Source organism: Callithrix jacchus, chromosome 8, assembly GCF_049354715.1.
Source record: "Callithrix jacchus isolate 240 chromosome 8, calJac240_pri, whole genome shotgun sequence".
Classification (NCBI taxonomy): Eukaryota; Metazoa; Chordata; class Mammalia; order Primates; family Cebidae; genus Callithrix; species Callithrix jacchus.
The window spans coordinates 80,392,122-80,411,548 of NC_133509.1; the positions used below are offsets into that span (position 1 = coordinate 80,392,122).

General features: G+C 37.7%; 1 protein-coding gene across 1 annotated transcript; it reads right to left on the reverse strand.

The window, feature by feature from the left end:
- Positions 1–17,606: 17,606 nt before the first annotated feature.
- Positions 17,607–18,611, reverse strand: LOC103795748 (histone H3.3A). The gene has a single exon (XM_035260423.3). The coding sequence runs from the start codon at positions 18,558–18,560 to the stop codon at positions 18,150–18,152; it is 411 nt and encodes a 136-aa protein (XP_035116314.1). The 5' UTR covers positions 18,561–18,611; the 3' UTR covers positions 17,607–18,149.
- Positions 18,612–19,427: the final 816 nt, after the last annotated feature.

Below are 19,427 nucleotides of genomic sequence, written 5' to 3' on the forward strand. Positions count from 1 at the left end.
TCATACCAGACTTGCTCAGAAGTTGCATTAAAGCAGAATTGCGTCAAGGTTTGGATGTAAGAGTACATCTGGTTATATATTACAGAAGAACAATTATTAACCCCATTAGACATTATGCTATATGTATAAAAAGGCAAGGACCAGGGTAATTTATCTTTTAAGTAATTTAGTGACTCAGGCAAAAAATGTGGGAGACCATATCCTGTTTTGTCTTCAGAGCTTCTTCCTGGAGAGCTGCAGGTCCTCACAGAGTCAGGGCTTTGTGATATTATGCCCTTATGCTGGCAAGTGGAAGAACAAATATGGCTTCTTAATTTGCTACTTTCACTCACAAAGGTATTGTTTATAAATTTAAAATGATAAAATGGTTCCAATTTCCTGTTACCTTGGATATTAGTAAGTTAATTAAAGTCAGTAAAAGATATAAAGGTTTTTACCCAATAGTGTTTAACTAAATAAATTAAATAAATCTTTATTTATTGCAAACAGGTAACTGCTGTTTGCAGTAAAAATTACATTGTTAAGGTATCTCACGTTAATTATAACAAGTTGCTCATTCACTCATTTAGCAAATATTTTAGTCCTTATAATGTGCTACACTGAAGATGCATGAATGAATGAAACAGAAAAATCTTGTATGTAGTAAATTATGTCAGTAACCATTTAAATTATGTTTCACTTGGGCAAACTTAGAGTTTCCTCAATGTCTCTGTGAAAGGAAAGTAAAAACTGGGACCCCAATTCACTACGCCAAAAGAAAAAAAAAAGCTTAAACCTGAGTCATGCAAGAAACTGCCTTTCCTTTTATCTCTAAATAGATAGCTACAGATAAAAGGTTAAATATCTCCACAGAGAGCTACTCTATGTTCACCTTATCTTATGTAAAGTGCTGATTTACTGAGCATGAGAGGAATACATAATCAATCATGCTCATGTAGTGAAACTGTCAGTGGCCTGTGAATCAGAACAACTGCATCTTGAATAGGAGCTGGGTAAAATGAGGCAGAAACCTACTGTGCTGCATTCCCAGATTGTTAAGGCATTCTAAGTCACAGGATGAGATAGGAGGTCAGTACCAGATACAGGTCATAAAAACCTTGCTGATAAAACAGATTTCAGTAAAGAAGCCAACTGAAACCCACCAAAACCAAGATGGCATCAAGAGTGACCTCTGGTTGTCCACATTGCTACACTTTCACCAGTGCCACGACAGTTTACATATGCCATGGCAATGTCAGGAAGTTACCCCATATGGTCTAAAAGAGGAGGCATGAATAACCCACCCCTTGTTTAGCATATCATCAGGAAATAGCCATAAAAATGGGCAGCCCTCAGGGGTCTATGGAGTAGCCATTATTTTATTCCTCTACTTTCTTAATAAATCTGCTTTCACTTTACTCTAAAGACTCACCCTGACTTCTTTCTTAGGTGAGATTCAAGAACTGTCTCTTGGGGTCTGGATTCGAATTCCTTTCTAGTAATAGTTTTGTTTGTCTAACTCTCCTAAAATGAAACCAGCTTGGCTATTTTATGATGTTTTCCATTAACTAAGAGAGAAAATAATGTGAAAATTGGAGTAGATACATTGCAATGTCAGATGTGCCCAGGAAATACAGGAATGGCTGGAAAGATGATTTAGTAGAAAGAAGGAGTTTGCATAATACAACATAATTACAGATTTGGAGATTTGCTAAGGACTAGGAATATTTTTACATTACACAAACTCTATTGTTTGGAGCCTATTCTTTTCCCCTTGTTAATATTAAATCCTGAATGATTTAGATAAGTATTTTTGTATTTTAATTTTTAAGCATATTTACTATTGTACCATGAGGGTAGCTATTAAAAATAAGAAACTCTTACTACTAATTTTCTTGTTACTTATTTTATTTATGTAACTTCTCCTTTGAAGTATAGGAAAATAAAAAAATACAAACATTTTGATTGTATTTACATTTTAATCAATCATACTATTCAGAACCTCTCCATTTCTACTGCTGGTCACACCAATAGTGTTAGATTTCACGGCTACATTAGCATTTGCTGCAATAGACTGCCCTGATGGTTCAGAAAGAAGAAATTCAAGGAAAAAAGCATGTATTGAGTCTTTACCAGACTGCATCTCAGTGTGCTTTTAAAATTGCCTTCTAGTAGTTGGCAATCTTGTTAGAGAGGAAAAATTTATGTACATCAGACAGTAAAAGAATCTAAGAATGATCAATGGAATATAACCAAGAACCAAAATGTATGACAAGTATAACACAAGCCCTTTGTTCAGGGAAGGTTTAAAGGAGGAAGTGAACTTGAGGATGGATTTTAAAGGCGCAATTCTCTAGAACTTGATAAAGGAAATAGAGCAATATGGTGTTAGGACTATAAAGGCAACATAAAGCAGGGTAATGGGGTTAGATAGTGGTGAGATGAGGGATAGGAGAATCCTGAGATTCTAATTTAGAAATAATTGAGGGAGACCTCTCTGATTATTTGCTACTTCAGTCTGAATAAAAAGAGGGAGAGATCTAAGATGATATTTGGGGAAATAACACTCTAGATAGGAGGAATACAATAAATGCAATGGTTGTGAAAAGATAATTTTCTTGGTAAAGGTCAATTTTGTTGGCAAGGCCTGAGTAGGGTTGATAGTTATGGGAAACAAATCTAAGAGGGAACCAAGGATGAGGAAAGCATAGAAAGGGATATTTTGTGACATCTCTTTAGGCGCTGATGAAGGCACTGATTCTGAATGGGATGGAAGGCTCTAGAGGATTTTGAACAGAGCAGTGACATGTTCTGATTTACATGTTTAAAATATCATCACATTGAATAGCATGGCTATAGTGAAAGTGAGAGCCTTCTAAGAAGCAGCTTAATAATGTAGGCAAGAGACTAGATTTATAATAATGTGAATGAGCATATTTGGGGAATAAATTAGATCACGACTTTTGTTTAGAGTACAGTAAGTATGAAATTTTTCTTAGATATTTAAGTTCAGATATCAAGTTAGCAGCTGAAAATAGAGACTAGGGCCCACGAGAAAGATCATATGTAAAGCAGTGGGACTAGATAAAATTAATGGGGAGTGTGTGCAGATATATAGGAGAAGTATGGAGAAGATGCAAATCCAAGAAGATATGGAAATGTTGCAGACAATGAGTAAGTAGGAGTGGAGAGAAAGAGTGAGACAGAGAAAGAGAGAGAGTCCCGATAGCCAAAAAAGAAAGTATTAAAGGAAAAAAAATAATTAAAAGGTGGATTTTGATTTTTATCAGAGAAAGTGAGGCTAATGCTGGACTATGAAATCTAAAGAGGGTAATAATGCAAAAAATATTGTGAGAGAGATGACGGAGGAAAGAGAAATGTCAATAAACCCTAGGTCCCTGTCAGTTTGGAAAAAAAAATGGTTGGAGTTGTAGTAGAGGAAATGTAACAATATTCTAGTTTTGGAGAGTAGAATATTAGAAACTCAGACTGCGGAGTGAGTGCAGTTATTGACAGTGATGATTTGCAGTTACTAGACTCTACTCTGACGGCTCTCAAAGCATAGTCACTGAACCAGCAGTATCGGCATCGCCAGGGAACTTCAGAAATGCACATTCTCAGGCTCTCCTCCAGACTTACTGATTCCTAAACTTTAGGGGTGGATCCAGAAACCTATATTTTTAACAAGGTGGTTATGATTCTGGCTACACTTTGAAAACTGTTCGAATGTATGATCATAGGAGCATATAGTATGAGTGAGAATGTCAGATAAGCAATTTTGTTTGATAAGTGAGATGGTTTTACTCTGTGTCCCTATGCAAATCTCATTTAGAATTATAATCCCCACATGTTGAGGGAGGGCTCTTGTAGCAGGTGATTGATTATGGGGGCGGGTTTTCCCTTGCTGTTCTCGTGATATTGAGTTCCTGCGAAATTTGGTGGTTTAAAAGAGCGTGCCTTCCTTCACTTGCTCTCCTGCTCCAGCATTGTGAAGATGTGTGTGCTTCCTCTTCACTTTCACCACAATTTTAAGTTTCCTGAGGGCTCCCTGTCAAGCTTCCTACAAAATCTGCAGAATTGTGAGTCAATTAAACCTCTTCATAAAGTACCTAGCTTTAGGTATGTATTTATAGCAGTGGGACAATGCACTAATACAGCCAGGTAAAAGGTAAAGGAACTAAGAAGATGCTAAGATCTTTAAGAATTATTTTAGGAATAGCAATATTAAGAGTAATAGTGAGTCGGGCTATACCCTCAGGAAGGAGAGGGAATGTCCTGGAGCTTATAGATGTCTAAAATAAGGAGGAATCTTAAAAAGATTCAGAGATTTTCAGGGAGAAGTCTGCAACTACAGTTTGCAAACAACAATGACAAAAGTTACCTGTAAGAGAAACAGGGGTGCTTTGGTGAAGAATAGGCCAAGGCAGATATCCAGGTGAGTTTGGAGTGCAGGCGCGCAACTCCACTTGTTATATAACCTGTTTGTGTAAGTTCATACTTGGCTGTGAGCCACCATTGCCTGTAAAAGGAATACTTGCCCTGCTAATATTCTGCACAAGGCTCTTGCCCCGAGAGAATGAAGCTGCTGACCCTGTAAGGGAGAGCTGGTTGCCTTGAAGGCAGTCAGGGTGACCCAGGAACCAGCAAGAGTGTCAGGGAGTGCAGTTTGTAAGTTTGAGAGGGGTGGGGGACGCAAATCCTGAGAAGGGCTGCAGCTGCAGCAGGTAGCCAATACAAAGGCTGACAGAGCACAATTAAAGCCATATTCCCTTCCCTCCCCACCCCCCACCCGTGCTCTTGTGTTCTTTCAGCTATCTGCCACCTGCCCACCCACTCCCCTCAGACCTCAGCATGGGCTGGAACCTGACACTTGGTGTGACATTATCCTACCTGGCTTTTACAGCAGTGGTACTTGGGATAAGGGAGAGAAAATAAGGTGCAAATAAAGTGGGGTTTTCTATGAGGATGAGGTTTCAGAGCAAGAAGGTGAGAGAAAGTCAAGAGTTGATGAGGACTCAGGTAATTTTGCTGATAACAGACTGGGAATTTCCTAGGGCAATGAGGGAGAGTCTGTGGGGACAAGAGGAGTGGGGAAATGTGTCAGACAAGGGGTTGTATGGAACTATATCACAGGGATCACAGCTCAGAGGGTCTTAGAATCATAGTGCTCTTGTATTCCTGAAGGCAACCAGGGCCCAAGGAGCCAGTCTTCTTAGAGTTGCAGGAAGGGATAATGAGAGCGAATTAGGACCTCCTTCTAAGTCGGTAGTTCTCACTCTTGGCTGTTTAGAATCAGGTGAAGGAAATTCTCAAACTCCCCATTGCCCAAGTAATGCCCATACCAATTAAATCAATTTCTTGGGGTGGCACCCAAATAGCAGCTTTTTAAAAAGCTCCCCAGGTGATTCCAATGTGCAGCCAAAGCTCAGAATTGGTTTTCTAATTTGTGAAACTAAAAAAAGCAGCAAGAAATTTTGACTCTGGGCCGGGATTTGCATCATAAGATATACTACCTCTAGCACTATCTGAGTGTAAGAAGTCAGGTTGCTCTCCTCCTGGGTCAAATCATCTAATGAGCTAAGGCCTGTTAGAAAAGCAAACCAAATCACTCACAACAGTTCAGTGGATGTGTTTGTGTGTGTCAGCCTGTAAAAAGTGAAAAAAGAAAGTTTTCCTTCCCAAGAGCTGAACAATCACAGCTTGATGCTCTGTTCTGCAGGACAGCAGGTCACTGCTGATCTGGCAATTGATTCCATATACATTGCTCTGAGTGCACCTTAAGAACTTTTACTCTTTCAAAAGAACATCAGGTGAAAGGTTCACAGCACAACTTTTCACGGTTAATTAGCAGTTAGCATCACTTCAAGAAATGGAATAGGAAGCAGCAGATGGACTCACAGCTCACCTTGGGGCAGTAATTTGTATGTCCCAGCCATTAGGCTTGGCTGTTAACATTGTCTCCAGGTTATGTGATCTTGTATTTTTTGCTTATTTTCTATTTGGTTGCTAAGTAATTTAACTCCCATATCTAATTTCTGTAAAAAAGAAAAATTAAATGAAATGTTAATATCAGAGCTGTTTAATTTCTAACTTGTTGCCATCATAATCTCCCGGTGTTGGTGCAATGCTGTAAAACATTCCTGATTGCTTTAAGTGCCCAGACAACACTGATACGCTCTGGTGAGTGAAGAATTCCTGCTTGTAAATTGCAAATAACACATTATATTTTACTGGCATCCCAATAAAATAAGTTCCAGAGGAGTAAAAGATGTGTTTGGATTTTAAAAAATTCTTTTATTTTAGAACTTATTACTCAAATGGTCCTGTTTTTGAACAAACCTGGTTGTATTTTAGAAAGCCAGTAGTTTCTTTTCGCTGTGAGAGGAGTTCGTTTTGCTACATTTTAAAAATAAGTCATTATTCCACAAACATTTATAGCACTCTGAAAAGGTTTTAAATCTTATTTTAGTAGTGCTGTAGCTTTTGAAACTGAGATGATGTGGGATCTGCTATAAACTTTCTCATTTTGTTAAATTTGTGTGTAAGTGACAATATCAACCTGGGAGAGAGAAGTGATTCTTATCTTGCTCCACATGGATATGTGAGTTCTTTTTGAGAAGAAGGCATTAATTACTCCCTGTTGGAGTAGCAGTGAAATGCTGGGTGACATTTGTGAAATCACCGTCTTAGTGAAAATTTTCCTCCATATCAAGTAGACAAAATACCTACCGAGATAAGAACTATGGTAAAGACAGTGCTTGTCGGACATGTTTGTGGTGGTTCTCCATGACAGTTTCAGGGCCAATTCTAGAATTCACCTTGGATCAAAGTGTTCCAAGTTCATCTACTCTTCATCAGGCTTTTGCACTCTTAAGCCATGATGACCAATCCGAATAGGTTCTCGGCAAAATACTGCAGTGAGCAATTTAAATTTCTGTCTTGTTCTTCTGTCTGTGCCTGTCTCCTCCATACATCAAGAATGTTCCTAACAATATAACCTTTATCTGCTCTAACATACAGGAGACCAGATGGAATTTCACCCTCCTACATAAGAACTCCATGTGCCCAAATCAGCCCATGTCAAGTCTTAAAAAACAAAAACAATGAAAAAAAAAAAAACACCAAAAACATTGCCTGGACTCTACATCAAACCAATTAAATCAATAACTTTGAGAATACAGTTGGAGAATATTTAGGTTTAAAAGCTCCTCAGGTGATCCTAATGTACAGCCTGGGCTAAGTACCACTGTCTTAAGCCAAAACAATGGATCCTTAAGAGTGTAATTCTAGAGAGTTAGCAGATGAGTAAAGAAGATATTTATAGACTAGAAATCCTTACAAGTTATAATTTATGAGCCTAGAACAAATGAAATGACATTGCCTAATCAGTTTGAAGGGTGATGGCAACGAAGTTTACAACTGCGTGAAATTCCTCAGTGGCCTTGAACCTTATTTTCTGTAATCTCAGGCATCTGAGTTACTTTTTTTTACTTTAAAGGTGGTGCCCCACACCTTTAAAGTGTTCTTTCTTATATTTGATATCATAATGTCTGCAAACCAGAGACTAACTTAAATTGGTGGGACAAGGGGTTAAGGAGCTGAGGGGTGGTCGGGCAGGGTTAGTAAATGGGGAGAACTCCAAACTTACTTGACTTTATTTCACAATGAATTTCTGATTCTAAGAAATGTATAGTAGCATAATGACCATAGAGTTATCTGTTCTTGCATGCTTCAGTTAACTTAGTGAATCTGTTTGCTTGGAATTGGCTGTCTCACTGTTCAGAATAATTGGGAGAGATGTTCTTAGAACTGCAAAAGTACTGGGACATTGTCTATAGCCATGAAGACTTTGTGTTCAAAATCAGTTTCTTAAACTCATTGCTTTTTGAATTTTGGACCAGGTATTAGAAAATAAATAAGTCAGGAATACAAGGAGTAATTTATTTTCTAATAAATATAAGGGGCCATTTTATTTAAAAAACAAAATTGATAAATAAAAATAAAATTGACTCCTCGTATTCTTGAGTGAGAATTTACATCTAATGGGCAGGTGTGGAGGCTCATACCTGTAATCCATTTCTTTGGGGAGGCAGGAAAATTGCTTGAGGCCAGGAGTTTAAGACAAGCATGGGGAATAGAATGAGACCCCTGTCTCTATGGAAAAAGTCTATTTACACATATGATACATATGACAAAAGCCTTTGGGGGAAAGTTGTATGTGATAAAGATTCCTATATTTACTTTTAATTTTAGATTTTGAGCTCTTTTGAACTTCGACCTGATTATAATAAATAAAACCTAATGTGTTTTATTTATTATATGTAAGGTAGGGAAATGGAGAAAACTTCCATATCTAGTTTCTGTTGAAGTGCTTAACTCTTCTGCTAAGCAATGGTTTAGAAGACATACGTTTTTAAAAATACCTTTTATGGGAATTCATCTCACAGCACTTTCACTGTAAACCTTGAGAGGAGTGCTAATTTGAATGAAGGTCATGAATATTATTAACAGTTTTAAGCGTTAAGCTTTTTGTAAATGCTGGACAAGATTGAAATCTGTTTTATCCAAATAAAGGTCTTTTATCCATTTGATGACTGTTTGATGGTTCTATGACATTTCTTTGGAACATTGTTTTTCAGTTAATTGTCTCAATAAGACCATCTTGTGGATATTTCTTGGGAATGAAAGCATTGCAAATATTTCTCACCTGCTCTGGAAATGGTTGGATTTGAAAAAATTAGATGCTTTTATGATTTTTGTTTGTTTGTTTTGAGACAGAGTTTCGCTCTTGTTACCCAGACTGGAGTGCAATGGGACGATCTCGGCTCACTGCAACCTCCGCCTCCTGGGTTCAAGCAATTCTCCTGCCTCAGCCTCCTGAGTAGCTGGAATTACAGGAACGTGCCACCGTGCCCAGCTAATTTTTGTATTTTTAGTAGAGACGGGGTTTCACCTTGTTGACCAGGATGGTCTCGATCTCTTGATCTCGTGATCCACCTGCCTCGGCCTCCCAAAGTGCTGGGATTATAGGTGTGAGCCACCGTGCCTGGCCTGCTTTTATGATTTTGGCAGAAACTGTTTTTAGTCCTTTATGTGTTATCTCCATTAGCAAGATGGAATACTGATAAAGAATATTGTGGCTTTAAGAACCTGGTCGTTTAGGCCTGCCTTTCACAACAAGGAGGTGATTTATAGGTGGTTTACTCACTTGTCAAAACTGTGGGGTCCTCAAATTCATTTTGTGTCAGGTTCTTTTTAACCATAAATAATGTTTTTGTTTGAGTGTTTAACATATGTGATTCATGTAGTCAAAGTACAGTCTTATTTTGTCTTCCATGTCAAGGAAACCTTATTCAGAGGGGCAGGAAATCCTGGCAGGCACAAGGCATTTCTTTCTCTTCTCTGGTAACAACAATCTTATGGCTCAGGTCCCTTTAAGTGATAAATACAATGTAAATTCATTAAGTAAAAGTCTCAGTCCATAAAATATTTAACATTTTAATATGCAATGAAGATTGACTCCTTTTCCATTAACAGAAGTCAGCTGTTGACAGCTTCTATTTTCCTTGGGTAAGACCGTTAGCAGATGAGAACTTTTGTAAGAGGAAGATGATATGCTCAGCCCCTTTTCCCTTTTTCCTCCCTGCGGTCTGAATGTTTGTGTCCCCTCAAAATTCCCAGTTTGAAACCTGAACCCTTGAGGTAATGCTATCAAGAGGTAGGGCTATCAAGGCGATAAGGCCATGAGGGCAAAGCTCTGGTGAATGGAATTGGTGTCTTAAAAAAGATGCCTCAGAAAGACCTTTAACTCCTTCCACTCTGTGAAGACACAGTGCAAAGGTGCTGTTGTATGAACCGGAAGTAGGCCCTTAAAAAATACTGAATCTCACGGTGGCTAACGCCTGTAATCCCAACACTTTGGGAGGCCGAGGCGGGCGGATCACGAGGTCAAGAGATCAAGACCATCCTGGTCAACACGGTGAAACCCTGTCTCTACTAAAAATACAAAAAATTAGCTGGGCATAGTGGTGCGTGCCTGTAATCCCAGCTACTCGGGAGGCTGAGGCAGGAGAATTGCCTGAACCCAGGAGGCAGAGGTTGCGGTGAGCTGAGATTGCGCCATTGTACTCTAGCCTGGGTAACAAGAGCGAAACTCCGTCTCGAAAAAAAAAAAAATACCGAATCTGCCTGTGCTTTAATCTTGGACTTCAACCTGAAGAAATAAATTTCCCTTGTTAATAAGCTGTCTAGCTTATAGTATTTTGTTATAGTAGACTGAATAGACTAAGAACATCCCTCTTTCTGCTTCACTTCTGTCATTCACTGTTTTTTTCAAGTGAAATAGGTAGGGACAAAAGAGGAAATGAGAGACAGAGAAATACCTCCCTTAAGAGAGATCTGGTACCATATAAGCTGACTTCAGGCTTTCTGGACCTGGTAGGTGTTCCAGGCTGAATTTATTTTCTCCTGGTTGCTTGTGTTTGGGTGTAGCTTTGTTTTAAGATTTCTATTACTGAGCACTTAGCCAGCTCTGTATCTCAATGTCTCATGGTGTATGCAGTAAAAACCATTCTCCAAATACGGCTCCTCTTTTAGCTTCTGTTTTATCTACAGTAAGCAACCCCATGAAGAAGCTATTGGTGTTTGCTGTCTTTTCCAGGAAGTCGCTAGGACTTAAAATGGCTCCAGCCTTGTTTATTAAGTATAGCTCAGCATCTCAGGCCTGAGGTCTGTGGATATAAAGGCCAGTGTTAACACAGCCAAATTTATTCTGCTATCAGAAGCTACTTTAAGACTCTGAGGCATTCTTTGTAACTTCAAGCTTTACAGAATTGACATTCTAAGATCTGAGAGTACTATAATGGAAATGCTCTTTATAAAGCTTTAGGTGGAAGAGAGCACCTCCCACACTCATCCCTTCCTCCTTGGGAGGAGGTGGGGATTTGCAGCATGCCGGCAACTCTCCACAAATTCACTCTCTTCACACTGTGACCTAGTTTATTATCTTTGATTTGCATGAGGAATTCAGGAATTATTGCTGTGACATTTTCTTAGTGAATTTTGCATGCGAGCATCTGCTTCACATTCATTTCCATATTTGATGTGCATCATATTGTTTTGCCTCAATTGAAATCAAAGAAGGAGGACTTGTATTTAATGACCTGTTACATGTTCATTGGCCAGGTGTGTCTACTCTGTATCCCCTTCAAGAGCCAGGGATAAGAATAGTCATGTGAAAGAGAAATTGAGATAAAGTAGTTGGTATCCTCCCATTTGATTATGACCAACCCTCAGAAAGATTAATAATTTCTGATTAATTAGAAAATTGTGGCTTATTTTGCCAAATGAATCTCATAAATTTTAGATTACTACAGCTAGGAAAAAGCTGTTTGAAATAACTACCATAAGAAATAAAACTCTAGTGAGAAATATTGAGCCCTCCTACAGGAACAGTTTCCCATGGATTGAGTGAGGAGAATTGAATTTATTTTGTGAGGTCTCCAGCAGCTTCATGTACCAAATGACAATAGAGTATACTGGGCCTGTCCTAATTCATGAGGCTGCAAAAATGCTTGCTAATTTTTCATCTTTAATTAGCCTTCTGTACTCAGTCATCATACCTCATGTTAAATGAACCATGTGAGTTAAAGTATTGCTGTGCTATCTGGACATTTATATTAGTATATCAGATCTTACTAGCCTTGTAAGATTTACAGTTAGAACATTTGAGGCATTAAGAAAGTGATTATGTTTTATAAAGTTAATTCTTTTTAGCCTCTGTAATATGGTAAAATAAAATATTGCTCTGCTCCTACAAAGTGTACAGGTTTTTGTACTGTAGATTGCAGCTCTATATCTTTTACTGTTCAAAGGTGAATGTTATTAAAATGTGAACTATAGTTTTTTTGTACTTATGTCCATGTTTACCATATTTGCTTGTTGAGAAGTTATTCAATTTTTTTTAACATTTTTCTAATTTACTTAGATTTAGTGATTTTTCTTTTTCAGAAAAATGCAATTCAATACTTGGTATGGAATAGAATTGGAATCTGGGGGCTTTACGGAATCATAGAAAGAAGCATACACTGCACTTATAAAAAGACCCTTAGAAGATGGTTGAACCACTGGATGGAAGGTTCCTGGGTCCCTAAATGCCTATGTGAACCAGATAAGCATCATATACCACCTGCAGCATGCTATTGACCAAATAGAAAGATATGGCAGTTATAGGGCTCACTTCATGTATTTTGTGTCTCTCAAGGATTATATGATGGCACTGATTATTGTCCAATATCTGAAAAAGTATGTATTTGTCTAATTTTATGGTAATATTACAGGAGGGCTATTCTGGTACTAGTTATTTCATCACAGCCAAAAGCAAAAAAGTCTCAGTTCATTCAGTCTTAAAACATGACAATCTTAACTTTTTCCTCATATTAGGCTCCCTCACCCACAACAGCCTTTAGTTATTCTTTATCAGTGCTGCTTGTGTTTACTCAATCATTTCTGTGATCATTACCACCATCCTGAGATCATCATTCCCTCATACTTCTATAACTATATCTTTTTAACCAGTCTTCCACATTTGATACACTACTTCAGTCATTTACAGATTTCTTAAATGATTACTCAGTCTGCATATTTAGTAAGAAAGTTTATTTCTTCCTCAACTTATGCCTCGATGAACTTAAGATTTATCTCTTGCTATGCCCCTAAATATACGCTATAAATTACCCATATGTGTAGTTTCTCAACTTTATTTTGTATTATCTCTGTTACATAGAATGCTTTGATTCTTCAACTTTTTTTTTTCAAATATTTTTTAGGTGTCTAATGTGGGCCAGACACCATTTTTGTTTATAGGAATACAGGATGAACAATTTAGGGCCCATCATACAATGAGATTTACAATTAAGTACAAGAGAGAAATATTTAAGAAAAATCACACAGATATCAATCATGGTAGTGTTAGCAGTTATAGCAAAGAAATATTGTGTGTCTTATGTGTTTTTACTATGCAGCTCTTTTCTAGACCTTGGGCTGCATTTTTCTGGGGAATTAGAGTCCTTAAGCAGTGGTATAAATTAGCTGGACAAAATGGACAAAATGGGTGGGAGGGGGAGCTTTATAGGCAGAAGGCACCGTTCAAGAGAAAAAGCCCCAAGGAATAAAGAAATATTATTCTGGGGGAGCTGAAAACAGTCAGTGAGCCTAGAGTATAATGACCAGTGAGTGGCGAGTCATGGGCCTGGTGAATTCCTATAAGGTCAGATAACTCAGGTCCTGTAGGTAATAATCATACCTTACATTTTATCCTAACAGTAAAGAGAAGCCTGCAGGTCACTTCTACACTGTCATCTCCTTGCTAGCAGGCAGGAAGACTTAACGCCTCTCTCCAGTTTTCCACCAGTTACTTTTGGAAGTGGCAGGTTGCAGTAAAGACAGAGGTGCCACTGGGGGCAGGTAAATTGATTTATTGGGCAGAGCAGCAGCTGTTGTTTTGGGACATTGTGGTCCGGTACTATGGCTCAGATTTGCCAAGGCATTAATCTATTCTTCATCCACACTGCTTCTCACTAGTTGGAAGCTCAGTTTTGTTTACTCCATTATTCTTTAGACTATATTACATTGTATTCATCCTTATAAAAATGTAGTTTGGGTTGGAGTTGTAGTTTGTGTTGCAGGTACCATGAGAATAGAGTCAGCATTTACCTCTAGGACATTTTATTTTAGGAGCTAGTTAGGAATTGCTGGAGTACAGGAACTCTCCTAGTACAACAAAGCTTGAAAGGGGCCATAAATTCTGCTCTTGTTGCTCTTGTCCTTGTTATTGACAGAATGCAAGAATCTGTGGAGATAAACAACAGTGCGTGCATGTGAGACTGTTACTCATCGTCATTCTTACCTACTCAAAGTAGGCACAAACTTATTTCATGTCTCACAAAGTTGTTTTAAGCAGGAAAGTAACATATTGAAATGATATTTTACTACAACTTTCCTTACTAAACGTTGGGGGAAAATTTTGCACTGGTGCAAGGCAAGAATGGAAAATAGAAGGAGGGTGAAGATGCTTGACTATTGGCTTGAGAGGTCTGTAACTTTGGATAGGATGGTTGCTGTGAGAAGAGCTCTAAAAGCGGTCATTTAAATTGTTTTATTTATTTCCATTAGTTTTATAAAAAGTGACATTTTTCTGATCTTCATTAATATATAACTGCTTTGTGTTTCAGTGGCATAATTATTTCACTTCTTAGGTAGAATTGATTTTTATTTTAATTCAGAAATAGTAGTTTGCGTTCCAGATATTCTTCAAGGTGCTGTGGAAACACGTGCCAAATAATCAGACAAGGTTCTGCCTTTGTAGGGTTTTTTAATCCCCATAAAGATGCATATACATGTATGCACATATATAATGCCAGTCATAAGTGTAAGGAGTTCCATATAAAAGAGTGTCCATTGTACTGACAGCAAAAACAAGGCAGGCTTGACCTGTGATATGGAAGAAATATATTTAAACATTAAAAAGAGGGGGGGGGGAAAGACACTTCAGGAAGGAAAAATACATTGATCTTTTGACAGGAGCAATTAGATGCATCGTAACAATAGAAAGATGATCAACATAGTTGGAACTCAGAGATGAAAGGTGAAACTGGAACAGTAGGCAAGGATCAAGCAATTAAGAACCTTGTAGGTCAGGTTAAGGTGTTAGCCTTTATCTTATTAGCTTATAGCATGTATCTAATAAGGATTTACTTAAAGAACAAATATGGGTGTCTCAGGAAACAATTAGGACAGAAGTAGCAGATAGTGAAAAGACCAACTAGCTGAGATTTACAGAATGAGATCTGAGTGAATTATAAATGAGATGTTCATGGTGTAAGATGGTAAGAAGGTAGGCAGTAGTTTCAGTGTGGAATTTGCTGTTGCTGAAGTGGTAGGTGAATCATCTTCCTGGTGGGAAGAAAAGCTAGTAAGACTGGGCAGGTACATGCAAGAGATGGTTCTTCTGCTTCTTGAAAATGAAGCAGAGATTTGTAATCAGAAATGTGAATATTGTCAAGAAGCTTTAAGCACATTAAACATAAATGCCTATTAGTGCTTGCCAGTTACAATATTGAAGGATATTTGCAGGAACCAACTGAATGCCTGGCTTTTCTGTATATTTATTTTCTGCCTTATGACTATGAGTGTTGGGAGTCCCCAAAACTAGTCCCTGGCTTAGTGATTTTCTGGGAGGATTCAGAGAACTCGGCATACAGCAGCCATAATTATGGACATGATCATTTACAGTAAAAAGGTTCAAAGCTAAATCATCAAAGGGAAAAGGTATGGGGCAAAGTCCCAAGGAAATAAGGTGTAGGCTTCTAAAGAGTCCCACTCCAGTAGAATAACAGAATATATTTAATTATCCAGAAATGAGCTTTGATGACACATGTAAAATACTGTCTATAGGGCAGCTCATAAGAGAGTCAGTGCCCAAAGTGTTTATTGGGAGCTGATGATTATGTACCCTTTCCTATCCTGTACCAAATTGCCAAACTCCAAGTGTTCATCATAAACATTGCTTTAACAGAGTCACAGTGAGTGACTCATCAGTTTTAGGAAGGGGAAGAAACTTTGTTCATGTAATCCTAGTTATGCCATGGACCAACTTTGCAACCAAGCCTTTGTAAGGGTATCTTAAGTCTTTTATGTACAGTGCCAAGAACAGAACTTGGAGAATGTTTTTGACTTCCCTGGTTCTTTATGAGATTACATTTTACGCACTAAGTTCTGTAGCAACCTATGAATGTATAGATGAGGCTGTTATTTATACATGAATGCCACAGACTCCTGACTTTTCTACTTTTGGGTCATCAAATTTCTTCACTCTTTTTCACACAATACTCTTGCAACACCACGTGTTTGGCTGAGCTGGGTATTGTGAAATTTAATCTCATGCTCCTTTCTTCTAATCTCTTCACTAGTTGTGATGTATTGATCTCATGTCATATCTAAGTTACTTTGAAGGTTAATGGAAAAAACATCCTTCACTTTGAAATGTCTTTTTATATTAGTCTGTAATTTACATTACTAACAACTCACAAAAATACCTAGGGTCTGCAGAATTTCTGATTGGAATTCAAAGATAATATTCAGGGGAATTTTAAAATTTAACAAAATCCCATAAAGATTTAATAATAATTATAGTGTGGAAATATGTTATCCTATGGCTTACCTTGTGGAAAAATGTACGAAGATGCTTTTACTAAACTGATGTTGCATTTATTGGGTGTAAGGTACACATTAATAGAAATCGCTAAGAAGGTTATAGTGATCAGAACTGCGGCAAATTGTTGTTGAGCTGTGATCTTGCTGTGTTGCAACGCAATATAGTTTATATATTGTTCTGTTCTGTATTACTCCATAGTAAATACCAAGGAGTTTTGACTTTTCTTCTAGTAATTGTTCTAATTTTCTAATTACTTTTTATTCAAAAAGTGTTCTATGGACTAGTAACAGTGGGGTTACCTGAGAGTTTGTTAGATGTGCGGTATCCCAGGCCCACTCCCAGACTTACTGAATAAAATTCTTTCGTTTCCTCAACATTCCTTAGCCTCTAGCCATTGCCTCAGTTTAGATCCACTTTTCTTGGTACTCCAGACAACTGTCTAAAGGATGCATTTAGCACATTGTCATCAACCCCAACACTGATGCCCCTAAAAGAAAATCTCTTGCCTTCACATTGTCAATGCTGTTTCTAGGCAAGTGGTCACTACGCTAGGTCACGGTTTAAGCTGGAGTCACTCACATTTCTCTTTATCTTAGTAATTCCTAGATAATTCCTTCCCTATTTTTCACTGATAGCTACTTGTTCCCAGATTCTGGACAGAACTAAGATGTCCTACAGCCTTAGGCAATTCAATGATTCTTTTGGCTCTGATTAAAGAGTATCTCATGGTCAGGAAGAGTTTAATTCTTTTTCTCATTCTTAGTTCCACAAATAGGCAACCTGCTGCCTTCTCTGGTCCACTTTACATTTGGCTCTTCTCCTCTCTTAGTTGATTCAACCTAAGTACTTACGCTTCTCACTTAAAAGTTTTAGTGGATCACATATCCTCGGGAAAAATTCCACAACTAAAAAATTTGGTTACATAGACTCATTACCCTTCCAATTAAAATTCAAGTTACTATAAGAAAATTTCTCAAATGGAAATCAAATTTCATACAAATTATAATTTAAACTCTGTTTGAATTTTATTATTAAAGGTTCTCTAGAAGGAGGTTAATAAACATTGGAGCTTGACCTACATATTGAGCAAATTTACTTATTAAAATGGAGTTCATAAGTATTGAGCTAATTTATACCAAAGGGAAATATTCTGTTTAGTTGTTTGAATTCTATTTCTAAGGCAAATAGTTTTACAGTTTCCTAAGACTAGGTGAATATGCAAAGTGATAGAATTAAACCAACTGTAAGAATGAAAAGGCCTGATTTTTTTTTAACACTGTGAAGTGACACTGTTCTCTAAATGGGTACTTTTTGTTACTTCTTTCCTTAAAGTGCTGTTTTCATTAGTCAGAGTAAACTGTATCTACTCAGTGTAATTTTGCTGAAGTCAACAGTCCTAATCCAAGACTTACTATTTTCTTTTTTTTTTTTTTTTTTATAGTTTAATGTATTTTAATAGCAAACTTACAGGAACAGCACAGAAGACAGACAACATTAAAAACATGTACTTGCATGTAGGACAACTCAGTTAGAAAAGTATAGTGAATGGATGGAATCTACTGTATGATAAAAATGCTACAAACACCATTTAGTTGCCGTCAATAAGAAATTTACTTGTTTTAAAAAAATCCAAATGCTGGCATTGTCCAGAAAAATTTAACAGGTTTATTTATAATTATTATAAAGTTGAACCACTGAAACTTGTTCACTGAAACATTTTAACTTGCATTAATGCTTTACGTCTCCGCATTTATATTAAAAATTCACACACAAATGAAAATGGAAAAACTGCCAATACCTGATTTCTGTCCCCTATTTTTCCACTCGCAATCATATACTTAGGTACCTTTTGACCCCATGGAAAAAAAATTATCTAACGTTCAGAACTACCAATAACAGGAAGAAGAGAATTTTTTTTTTTTTTTTAGAATGAAATGTTTCCCATCATAGTGGATTCTTAAGCACGCTCTCCACGTATGCGGCGTGCTAGCTGGATATCTTTTGGCATAATTGTTACACGTTTGGCATGGATAGCACAAAGGTTGGTGTCTTCAAAAAGGCCAACCAGATAGGCCTCACTTGCCTCCTGCAAAGCACCAATAGCTGCGCTCTGGAAGCGCAGATCTGTTTTAAAGTCCTGAGCAATTTCTCGCACCAGACGCTGGAAGGGAAGTTTGCGAATCAGAAGTTCAGTGGACTTCTGATAACGTCTAATTTCACGGAGTGCCACAGTACCAGGCCTGTAACGATGAGGTTTCTTCACCCCTCCAGTAGAGGGCGCACTCTTGCGAGCGGCTTTTGTAGCCAGTTGCTTCCTGGGTGCTTTACCACCGGTAGATTTGCGGGCAGTCTGCTTTGTACGAGCCATGGTATAGAGACCTCCTTACTTACCCCCCTTCTCCTTCGGTTGGAGCTCGGCGAGCTAGAGGCGGCGCTGGCGTTGGAGAGCGATGGCGGCGCGGCGGCGGCTGCGAACCGACTTACTATTTTCAATGTATTACACGTATTTGGTGAAATTGAACAAAATGTGTTTATTTTATTCTGGATTTATCTTGAGAGTTCCCTATGAGAACAAGAAACTTTATTAAAGGTAACTCAGTTTATCTAGGATTTTTAAAAACAATTTAGAACTTTGAAGCATTTGAATGCCTTAGTATGACCATTTGTACTCTTCCTTGCCATTATAAACCATTCCAAAGTTTATGCTATGAATTCATATTTACAAGACAATGAAGCCATTATGTATAACAAATGCATGTCTAAAAGGGGGGAAAAAGTTCTTTTTTAGTCCCCTTGGGGTCTAATTTTGTTGGAGTGCTCCACTAAGCCTGTCTGAAATCTTGCATCAAATAACAAAATCCCTCCCCTAGATGGAAGATTACTAGGATTTGCTACAAACTCTAATGCCTTCAGGGTCTGGAAGTTCTCTAGATCAGATACAGACTCTGAATGTAGCATGCATGTGACAGGTGGCATGCCTAACTATGATTAGGACATGCCTAAAGTTGTGGCTTTCTAAAAGTATTTATAGTTGGTACATTCTACATAGTCTACCATTCAGAGATCATTTTGACTACTAAAATTGCTTGATAACAAAGTTATTTTATGTTCATCAGTTTTTCAGGAAAATTGAGCCATTTTCCTTTTCAATTCTAAAAGTTTAAGGGACTCATATTTGTGGCCATTTTTGCATAGCACTGGCCTGGGAAGTCTTCATGGTTAATAGGACTGACCA